This window comes from Suricata suricatta, chromosome 5 (genome assembly GCF_006229205.1).
Source record: "Suricata suricatta isolate VVHF042 chromosome 5, meerkat_22Aug2017_6uvM2_HiC, whole genome shotgun sequence".
In the NCBI taxonomy this organism is placed as follows: domain Eukaryota; kingdom Metazoa; phylum Chordata; class Mammalia; order Carnivora; family Herpestidae; genus Suricata; species Suricata suricatta.
Genome location: NC_043704.1, coordinates 151,278,891 through 151,290,386, shown reverse-complemented (window position 1 = coordinate 151,290,386; position 11,496 = coordinate 151,278,891). Strand labels below are relative to the sequence as shown.

General features: G+C 47.1%; 1 protein-coding gene and 1 long non-coding RNA gene across 2 annotated transcripts in view; one reads left to right on the top strand and one right to left on the bottom strand.

Moving 5' to 3' along the window:
• ZKSCAN7 (zinc finger with KRAB and SCAN domains 7) overlaps window positions 1–5,690 on the bottom strand; it is a 7,073-nt gene extending 1,383 nt beyond the window's left edge. Inside the window, exons 1-3 of the mRNA XM_029938785.1 lie at window positions 5,363–5,690; window positions 3,323–3,863; window positions 1,165–1,505 (exon numbers count right to left, since the gene is read on the bottom strand). Coding sequence (XP_029794645.1) covers window positions 1,165–1,505; window positions 3,323–3,745 — 764 coding nt within the window. The 5' untranslated portion in view covers window positions 3,746–3,863; window positions 5,363–5,690. The remainder of the gene's footprint in view (window positions 1–1,164; window positions 1,506–3,322; window positions 3,864–5,362) is intronic.
• A 364-nt stretch (window positions 5,691–6,054) lies between these two features.
• On the top strand, window positions 6,055–9,929 carry LOC115292419. The gene is made up of 2 exons (XR_003908986.1): window positions 6,055–6,180; window positions 9,500–9,929. It is a non-coding gene; the product is annotated as an uncharacterized LOC115292419 (long non-coding RNA).
• Window positions 9,930–11,496: the final 1,567 nt, after the last annotated feature.

Below are 11,496 nucleotides of genomic sequence, written 5' to 3'. Positions count from 1 at the left end.
CTGAGCAGGGGCCGGTCCGCTCGGCCCCCACTCGCCGCAGCCCCTCTGAAGGAAGCTGTCCTTCGGCCGCCTTCTCTCCCCGTGGCTTCCCCGCCTCTCTCTTCTCTGGCCCCCCGTTCGGGCTTCACCTCCTCCTCCCGCCTTCTCATCATGGACCCTGCAGGCTCTCAGGCCTCAGAGCGTCTCTTGTTGCTCTGTCCGAGATCTCGCCGTCTCTCAGTCCTCTCACACCGCTTTCACAGTTCCCAGCTCTCTCCTAGACTCCTAGCGGAAGCTTCCAGTTACCTACGGGCCATTTCATTGGGCTGTCCCTCGTCACCTCAAATTCGGGGTCAAAATGCATGTTCTCACCATCCTCCTTTCATGACTTTCAGGTTCCATCAGTGAATCCAAACACTAGCCAAACCCGCTAATTCTCCTTTCCACTCTCTCCTCCGTCTTCCTTCACTTGTCTGTCACATCTGTCAATTTCTATTCCACTCAACATTGCTCAAGGACTGCCTCGCAGCCCTACTGGTAGCTAGAGCATTACAGAGGATCCATCCAGTGGTCTTCCCATTCATCCACACTGGTTACATGTCAGAATAGTCCTCCTGAAATACTATATCTAACACATCAACCCTTGCCTATCAAAATTTTTCTAGCCTCAATCCTATAAACTGACCTTGGGTGCTTAAAGATAGTCCTTCGTCATTACACTTCAGTGGGGTCCAAGTTACCCTCATTTAGAGTTTTTGTTTATATCCTCTGCTCTGGTGCCTACCACTTTTCTCTCCCCTTCAACTGCTCTCCTGTTGTTCAGTGCCCAGTCCCACTGCTTCCTCCTCCAGTAAGCCTCCCCTATCTGCTCCAGCCCACAGTGATTTTTCTCAATGTTTACAGTGTCCATATTGTTCATTCTCATGGCATCAAATGCCTGGGGACAGACGTCACTCAAAGTTTCTTACAAGAATGTCTCTTCATGCAGTTATGACTCACTCTCTGCCAGCTGGATAACAAGCTCTGTGAAAGCAGTGACTGTGTACCACATCTCTCTGGTCCCAAGAGTGCCTTACCCATGACATGTGCCTGACCAAAACTTGCTAAATAAAGCAGTCTGTGTACTATATCTCTCTGGTCCCCACCTGTTCTTTACCCATGACACGTGCTTGACAAAAAACTTGCTAAATATGTGAATGGTTGGAGAATAAGCAATAGGAACAGACAAAGTTACTAGGGAAGGAAGAGAGAGGCCAGGGCATTGAGGGATTCCAACAGGGTGGGAGACAGGGTGATAAAGGAGACTTGAGGAGAAAAGGGAGGCAGGACTGGAGGCCAGAGCCGGGGAGTTCAGTACCAGAGTGCCCACTGTGGAGGAGGTATGTCCCTGGGTCATGAGGACGCTCCAGTCGGGCTCCAGGGGCTGAACCCTCACTGAGGGGTGAGGTAGGAAGAGATTCTTCAGTTGTGCCCAGGCCTGTGGTCTCCTCCAAATGTATTTCCTGTTTCTGTGCTCGAGTTAAAACCTAGAGACAAAGAATTATAATTGGATTCAGAAGAGTACCCTTCAAAGTATGGAACCCAAATCCTCTAAGAAACACCCCTAAAAAGAAGCGAGGGAAAAGAACAGCCAATGTCCTTCCAGCCCCAACAGTACACCCGTCTGGAGAAAAAGTTGTCAAAGCACAATCTATAGCATGTAATTCTGCTTGCTATCCCTCTGTTGAACCTCTCAGTAGGAGTCTGAAGACCAGATTGTAAAACTATTTCCATTTTGTCAATTCTTCAGACACAAATTTGCTTTTGAAGAACAATCTAGAAAAAGGAGCCATGAGAGCAATTCTGTACACTCCTTGTGATCTTAGCCTACAGAAGAGGCCAATCAGAAGTACCTAGGAAACTGGGGTGCCTGGGTGGCTCAGTCAGTTAAGTGTCTGATTCTTGGTTTCAGCTCAGGTGAGTTTGAGCCCCATGTTTGGCTCTATGCTGACAGCTTGGAGCCTGCTTGGGACCCTCTCCCTCTCCTTCTGCCCCTCCCCTGCTCCCTTACTCTCTCTCAACATAAACAACTAAACTTAAAAAAAAAGTACCTAGGGAATAAATAATGATAGGTGTAGGCACCTCTATGTGCACATACAATTCTACTGAGGCTGAGAGCAGAAGCAATGGCCCAAAATAGTGCTGCCAAATCTTGAGAGCTTTTCTAATTTCTCAGTGAGTGTTTCCTCTTCAGAGAGGCCATCTCTGACCACACCGACAAAGCAAGGGTAGTCACTATCTCTCAAATTACCTGGTTATATTTTCTATATGTCTTAATCCCTAAATTCTCTTATTTATGCCTTTATTACCTATTTATCCCCCAATGAAATATAAGCTTTTTTAGGGTGAGAACTTTGTCTTGATCACTTGCCCCTAGAACAATGCTTGGCCCAATGTTGGTGTTCAATTATTTGCTCGTTTCCTTTCAATACTTCTTACTGGTTTTTAAAGTTACCTGCGGACCCAGTTTTCAATATGTGCTATCCTTTCAAAATAATTTATATAAAAAGTCAAATAAGATCAGGTAATATCAATCTTTAGAGACTTGAGAATACCTCAGATCATAGGTATTTCTTTTTATTTTTAATTTTTTTATGTTTTATTTATTTTTGAGAGAGAGAGAGAGCACAAGAAGGGGAGGGTCAGAGAGAGAGGGAGACACAGAATCGGAAGACAGGTTTCAGGCTCTGAGCTGTCAGTACAGAGCCCGATGTGGGGCTCGAACCCACGAACCGCGAGACCATCATCTAAGCCAAAGTCAATGCTTAGGCTCAGGCCATGATCTCACGATTCGCGGGTTCCAGCCCCATGTCGGGCTCTGTGCTGACAGTTTGCTCAGAGCCTGGAGCTTGCTTCTGATTCTGCATCTCCTCTCTCTGTCCCTACCCCATTCGTGCTCTGTCTCTCTCTGTCTCTCAATAATAAATAAGTGTAAAAAAACAAAACAAAAAACAACAAATGAAGGCCCATGTTATCAACATACCCCAAAATCTACCTCTCCCTGCCATACTCCCCCTTCCTAACCAGCGTGCTGATCTTCACCTGCCAGGACTGTGTGGATCTCTGGGCTGAAGCTAGGCTCACGACACAGTAGTCCACAAAGTGATGCACAGACCTTGGCTGGGATGTGCATTTTTGTTTCTTTGGCTTGAAGCACAAAACTGTTTCCTCTCTATCCATGGAACTGGCTTAGGCATCCTCTGGGCAAACCAGCCTAGAGCTTAGGGAATGGAGAATTACTACTCCCAGGGAACCCAAGCACTAGAGAATGGTTCCGGAGGCCATTCTAGACTCATCCCCTCACCTCTCCTGGTCCACTGAGGTGTCTCTGGAAATCCTCCACCACAGCCACAGCCTCCTCTCCACTCTCGGGGTGATGCAGCTGCACCCAGGTCCGCAGCTCCCCGGGCAGGATGCTCAGGAACTGCTCCAGGACCAGCAGCTCCAGGATCTGCTCCTTGGTGTGGACGTCTGGCATGAGCCACCAGCGGCAGAGCTCCCGGAGCCGGCTCAGTGCCTCCTGCGGCCCCGACATCTCGTGGTAACATAACTGCCTGAAGTGCAGCCGGAAAATTTCACAGACCGGAGGGTTGTTCTTCTGGAGATTGCAGGCCTGACCCCAGGCCTGGCTCCCTGGCTCCTGCTTCGTGGTCTGGCGCCACTCCTGCTTCTGGAGAACAGCACCCCGAGGGATGAGTCCTTGAGTCCCCCTGCCTTGGGTGGCCATTGTGACCTCAAAGAGAAGCTGGTTTCAGCTGCAGTTTGTCCAATTAAAGTGATGCTCTATAATTCAGGTTTCAGGAGCCGTTTTTCACAGTTGGGTGTGGAGGGTGACGGGGTGTCACCTACAGAAACACCAGGAGAGAAATCAGACTCTCAGACCATTCGGCCCCACGTTGATGACAGACCATCCAGTTAACAACCAAAGCTCCAGGGGGGACAACAAAGGGCACAACCAGGGCAGTCTCTCTAAGCATCTCTCCAAGTGACTTCCCCTCTTAAACTTTTCAGTGGCTCCCATCGCCTACAGGATAAAACCTAAATGTCCACGCCTAGTATTCACAGCCCTTTACCACCTGGCCTTGGGCCTCTTTTTGAGCCACACTCTCTAACACTCTCTCCAAAGGCCCAGACTAGAAAGGCTGTAATGATTTCCAAATGAGGAATATGCAAGGTCATCCAAACAGTATATAAGAACATAGTAAGTTGCTATTTAATTCCTATTTAGCATATGTTTTATGTGTATTGAAATGCGTAAAACAGTACATGTACTTAGTTTATAAGTAAACCTGCGTTGGAAGTGAATGCTCAAATCTCTTCTCTGTTGTGACAGAGAGGCACAATATAGTGTGAGACTAAAGCTCTAGAGGCACAGCTGGAAGTCACACATACTCCTACCCTGTCTGGATTTTTCTTCTGCACCTTTGGATAAACTCCTTTTGTTTATCTGTCGAGACCCAAAACAAATACCATCTTCTCCCGAATGCTTTCCTGCCTGCCCCGCGCAGGAAGAGAGCCGGCGGCCTCCCCCTCTGTAGTTCTCGCTGAAATACCGCTGTTTTAAATAGCTAACGCACAACTCACTCACACCCTCCTGCTAGACAGACAGGAAAGAAACCGAAAGGAGTCAGAAAATGCCAGACCTTTTTCTACTCAACTACCTCCCCTAATAAACCTTCCTGACCTCTCCAGTGTGGTTGTTGCCTCAGGGAGCCCACAACCCCTTTTCCACTAAAACCTCTGCTAAAGCACGTCTCACACCGCGTGTGGTTTCCAGTGCTCTCCCCCACTTTGAGGAAGGACTCAAAGGACAAAGCTGTTTCCCAGTTTTCTTTGTATACAGTTGTGTGTACAGAGCATACAGCGGAAAATATTTGCTAGACAAATGAATGTGACTCATTTAGCTGATACTGAAGTGGGGTGGGAGTTTTATCCAGTTTATATCTGTAAAACTGAGCATCAGCACCTTCATTGTAACTAGGGCGGTCTGGGCGAGTCACCACGCAACTCAGTACCCTCGGTAAGCTACTTCTTTCTAGGCTTCAATTAGGTAAGGGAAAAAAAACCAACTTTAAAATAATCTGTTAATGCCGCTCTGCAATCCCATACCTGTAGAAGGATCGGGTCATTTTCCTACTTCTCTAACAGTTTCAAATGCTCAGCAGTGACACTATTTAATTCCTATTTCGCCAAGTGACACTTGAAATTTCCTATTTCGCCAAGTGACACTTGAAATTTCCAAACTGCTCCCACTTCTGACGCTTCCTATTGTCTTCCAATGCTCGGCTGGGAAAACATCCCCCTACGTTTCGCGTTAAACCAGGGCTCCTGCGGCGCCGCTCACCTGGCCACGGCTGCCCTTTTCAAGCGCTGTACCGGCAGGTGCCCGGCTCCCGGCCAGGCACGTCTGCTCAAGGGCACTGGACAAAGAGGAGGCTCCGTAACCGGCGGCGGCTTGACGTCACGGGCGTGGGGGCGAAGCGAGGACCCGGCCGGCGTCGCCGATCAGGGCTGCGGGCTGCCGCGCCTCCAACCCAGCGACCCCGGCCCGGGAAGCACCCCCCCTCCTCGCCCTGGGTCCGCTCACCGGGGTACAGTCGCCGCGACCCCTGGGCGCGGGACACAGCCGCAGCCAGCGGAAGCGAAAACAATGGCAGAGCCGGAAGCAAGAACAGAGCCCACTTCCGGCCCCTCCAGGATCCCGGAAATCTCTGTGGCGAAGGTGGGCGCGCGCTCCCCTCCGCCTGGAGGAGGCGGAGGGCGGGGAGGCGCGACGGCCCCGCGGTCGCTAGTACCGGCCGCTCCCGACCTGGCCACCTCAGGCGGGAGAGAGGGCGGAGCCTCAAGGGAGGGCTTAGGCTGCGCACTTGCCCCTTTCAGACTATTCCCCGGGGTCTGCTCCTACCCCTTCTGCTGACCTTGGGAAATAGACCCAACTTACGAGATGTTTTTGTCATCCGAAAAATGCAGAGCATGCAGTGTGCCTCACAGGGCTAGAAGTGCTGACGGGGGTGACATACAGACGCTACAAAGCAAATGGCCTAGCCTATCCTGAACATTCAATTGTTACTACATTATATGTGATACCCAGGGCATTTTCACCCAATCTGAGTTTCAGTGAGGTGAGCAACAGGCATCGCCATCTTACTAACGAAGAAACAGGTACAGTGAATGATATTTTGGCACGTGGATGTAGTTAATCTTTCCTAAAACAGCCCTGGCAATCTGGTGTCCCGGGAAAGAATCTTAGGGAGTGGGGAGCAGAAGATGAAAAGTGGAATGGTGTGGAGACAACATAATATAGATGCATTTGTCTACTCTGGTATCTGGGAGGCAGGAGTTACCCAAGTGGTCTTCACCTGGAAAAATGGTTTGCATATGGTTGTGAACAGGTCCTGCTGCTAACATGATTGAGTAGGCCCTAAAGCCACAACCTCTAGGTGTATTGGCTGTGGGTGAAGGGCAGCAGAAGATAAGATCAGGCCCGTTCCCCTAGAATTAGTGACATCTTATGTAGCTTATTGTTGCCCAAGAGGTAGGTCATTTACAGGGTGCAGAGTAACAGATTCCTGGACTATCCAGGCTTCACCAATATCTCAAGAGTTTCTGGGCCCACCTCTGGACTCGATAGGAATCCAGTTCCCTGCACAAGCCAGGACAGAAAAAGATATCAGAAGGCCTACTGCAGAGTTTTGGTAAATTGTAAAGGAAGTCTTTTGAAGTAGTCTTTGCCCACTCAGCCTAGAGGGGCCTTCTGATATCAAGGTCATCCTCTATGTTTGAAACCTCACAGGGAGGACTTGGCTATCTCATCCTAGCTTCTGCCCGGCATTGCCACTGGATGTGGCCCATTGGTCCATTAAGTCCTCAGAGACTCAGGATTCATAAGCAAGAAATCTCTTAATGCCAGACCAGATGCTGTCAGCTGCAAGCGTCATTCATGAACAGCTCCTCTGAGAAGCCATGATTATTTTCATTTGTGCCCATGTTGTATTTTGCCTGAGACCTAGGATCCTGGTAAACAGTGAAGGTTAAGAAATCCCCTTACTCTTTCGTGTCCAAGAAAACAGTTCATTGGAAAGAACTACCCTTCCCCAAATGGTTTAGATAAGATTTGCAGGTGCCCTTTTTCATTTACAACAAAACCAGACACAGACTGTCTGAATTCTGTACCCCATTAGCTGAACTGCTTTATCCTACTGATCAGCTGGAGCAACATGCTCGTTAGCCAAATTTTAGTCAGGCTTCTCTCTTCCCTAGAGACCTTCCCTGAACTCTGCTTACCCCCAAAGTTGAGCAAGCACAAAGCTGTGGAACATGTCCCCTTTTCAGCTTCTCCTGGGGATCAGCTGATTACAGGAAGATACTTGCCTGTTTTCTGTTTGATTTTGAGACACTTGCGGGCCTCATGGTCACATTCTCCCTATTGCAATAGTCCCCCTTCTGAGTTTTTCTTTTTTTTAATAAAAGTCTCTCTTTACTGAGTCAGATTGTTTTACTCTGGCAGTTTCCTACCATGTTGGCCATCTTTCAGTGTGCAGACATACTAAACTCATGACCACATTAGGGCCTTTGCATCACTGGCCCTCTGGGCAGGAAATCTATGGTCACTAAATCCAGCCCACACTCAAGGGGAGGGGAATTATGTTCCATCACTTGAAGGGAGGAGTAGCAAAACGTTGTGGACATACTTGAGGAACACTCCCCGGTGTCATTCCTCCATGGGTTGAAAAGATAGCATTAGCCCCACTGCTACCCCCACACCACTATTCCACCCTTTCCTCTTTTGAGGATCTTGATGTCAGGCTTTAGCATCCACTTCTCCTCAAGTCAGGAATTACATCATTTTTTAAAGTTTATTTATTTATTTTGAGAGAGAGGGAGAGAGAAAGAGAGAGGGAATGCACACAAGTGGGGGAGGGGCAAAGAGAGGGGAACACAGAATCCCAGACAGGCTCTGTGACATGTACTGGGCCCCTTCACTGGGCTCAAACTCATAAACTGTGAGATCATGACCTGAATCAAGATCAAGAGTCGGACGGTTAAGCAACTGCACCACCAGGCGCCCCACACCCATGTTTTTCCACTCATGAAACCTGCATCTCAGCCATGGCTAAGTCTGAAAGCCCTGAGGGATTATAACACTTCTTCCAGAACCCAAACAAACCTCACATAGGTTATCCCAGACCTCATCACTGGCCTATGTCCCTCATATGGTGATAGCTGATAGCATTGACACTCTTCATGAGTCTCCTGTCCACATCACACATAGCATACCTGTTCATCATGGAGATGTTCTGCCCCTATGACTTAATTATCTAGCCACTTGATTTCTGAGTACAATCTGCAGTCTATCTCCTGATTTGGGAAGGAAACTTGAGGCCTTTTGACTCTGTATTTACCCATTCTCTGCCCACTTTCCACTGACTGATGGCCACATTGTATACTCTCGTGCATGAAGTATCAACTGTATATTTGAGAACATTTTCCTAATAACTCCCCTGGTCTTCTCATCTGGCCTCCTACTAGTTTCATTCCAACTTGTTATACGACAACTTCCCGACACAACAGTTATGGCTACTACACATCCCAGCTCTATATACTCCTGACCCCACCAACACCCTGGTAGCCAGGCCACACAAGAGAAGCTGTATCTTTTGCTGGTCCAGAAAGCAAGATAACCAGAGCCAAGTCATGTGGGAGGCCATGAGCATGAACCACATCCAGCTATCCTAGCACACACTCCTGCATCTCCCAACATGCAGAAAACACTGTTAAGAATAGAAGAGATCCAGGGCACCTGGGTGGCTCAGTCGGTCAAGCATCCCACTTCAGCTCAGGTAACAATCTCACAGTTTGTGGGTTCGAGCCCCACGTCCGGCTCTGTGCTGACAGCTCAGAGCCTGGAGCCTGTGTTTGGATTCTGTCTGTCTCTCTCTCTCTGACCCTCCCCTGCTCATCCTGTCTCTCTCTATCTCTCTCTCTCAAAAATAAATAATAAAAAAATTAAAATTTTTTTAAAAATAAAAAAAGAAAATGGTAAGATAAAAATAGTAAAAACCATAATTGCTATAACTGTTACTGAAATTTCTCTGTGCACACAATGCACAGCAAGACAATGCTGGAGACACCTGTTTGGAAGCAAAGAAAACTATTATTAGAAGGGCAACCCAATGAGAATGCAGGGGATCATCCCCGAAGCTGCCTCGCCCTGTTGCGCCTAGGGATAGCTTACATGTACTTGGGGAAGGAGCCAAATACGTAAGGGTGAGGTGTTCTTTGAAACCTTGATGGACAGAACCTAAAGTGACCCCCTCCACACACAAGGATACCTGTCCTTTGGTATTTATGCCCTTGTGTAATGTCCTCCCCTTCAGTTTCAGCAGAACTTATGACTTGCTTTTAACCAATACAATATGACAGAGGTGATGGGATGTCACTCCATATTATATATGATGTATATAAGATTTCATCTTATTAGCAGAAGTGCCGGAAACTCCCACTTACTGCCCTTACGGTAAGCTGCCATGGCAATGTTGGAGAAGCTAACAGGGCAGGGAAATGTGGATTGCATCTAGGAGCTAAAAGTGCCTTCCAGCAAGAGACTAAAGCCTCAGTCCTGAAGCAGCAAGAAAATGAATTCTGGTAACAACCTGAGGAGCTTGGAAGCAGATACTTACCTATTGTAGCCTCTGATGAGACCACAGCATTGGCTGACACATACAATTCGTCTGGTGAGACCCTGAAGCATAGAATCTAGTTAAGCCAGGCCTGGATTCTGGATTAACTTTTAAATTATAAATGTGTATTGTTTTAAACTGCTAAGTTTGTAGCAATTATTATACAGTGTAGAAAACTAATACAGTTATGAAAGTCAATAAAAGACTAAGAACCTTTCAGACTAAAGAATACTAATGTGTGAGACAAATGTTTTTTGTTTTAATTTTTATTTTTCTAAGTAATTGCTATACCCAACGTAGGGCTCAAACTCAGAAACCTGAGGTCAGGAGTTGCATACTCCACTGACTGAGCCAGCCAGGTGCCCTGCATTGCATGATTCTGACCTGGATTCCGTGGATAAGTCTTTGGCTAACTTTAATGGGGTCTGAAAATTAGGCAGTAGCTGTATATCAGTATTATTTTCCAGATTTGGATGGTTATTTTGCCGTTAAGTAGGTGGAAATGTGGTAGGAAATAAACACTAAAAATTCAAGGATGAAATAAACATTAGTTAATAAAATGTTTTTTCTTCACTTTGTCTGAAAAAAAAAAAAGAAACCTTGATGGAGGATGCCTTGAAATAATCTTGGGGTGTGTGTTCTTCTGAATAATGAGGTGCCATATGGGACCTGATATGATCAGGTATGTCAGATAATTTCAAGACAAATATTACTGTCTGGTCCCCACTATATTTCTAAATCAGTAGGTAAACAAGAAGTAGGAGTGAAAAGGGCAAAGTTAGTGGCGGTGCACAAGGTTAAGAGGTGATGAGGTGCGTAACAGAAGAGAACATGGAGCTAAGTTGATAATGCAATTATATAACTAGAGTTCTGCTTATGCTTTCAAAGCAGGTCTGGGAACCAGCTTCCCAGCTTCCTAACCATATGTACAAATTAAGGGTTATACTGCTTTGTGTCTGCTTCTCCAGGTATCGTGCCACAAAGTCTCTTCAGGATGTTTATATTCCAGGGACCAGTCAGCTCTGACTCTCTGGTATGTTGTTTTTTTTATTTTTTTTAATGTTTTATTTATTTTTTGATACAGAGAGAGACAGACCATGAGAGGGGGAGGGACAGAGAGAGAGAAGGAGACACAGACATGGAAGCAGGCTCCAGGCTCTGAGCCAGCTGTCAGCACAGAGCCCGACACGGGGCTCGAACCCACGAACGTGAGATCTGACCTGAGCCGAAGTCGGAGGCTTAACCGACTGAGCCACCCAGGCGCCCCACTCTGGTATGTTTTGACCCTCATGTTTGCCTGTTGTTGTTGATCCTGGAGAACACAGCCTTCTTATTTTGGATCATCGCCATTTCTCTAGGTAGTGCCCTCTCTCAGACAGGGACTTTAGTTTTCCTTGGAAATGTGCCTTGCAGTCTTTATAACCTGCCTTACTACCCTACTTACCCTACTTACAACCTCCTTCTCCCTCCCTCTGGGAAACCAGCTCAGAGCCATGCCGCCCATATTCTTCCTATAGATGCAGATAGAACAAAAGAGATATGATAGAGGGCTGCAGTGAAAAGACCAGAAACACAAGCAGCGACCTCTTTGACTCCAACCATAGCAACTTCTTACTTGACACCTCTCTGGAGGTAAGGGAAACAAAAGCAAACATGAACTATTGGCACCTCATCAAGATAAAAAGCTTCTGCACAGTGAAGGAAACAATCAACAATGCTAAAAGGCAGCCTACAGAATGGGAGAAGGTATTTGCCAATGACATCTCTGATAAACCGTACCCAAAATCTATAAAAAAAA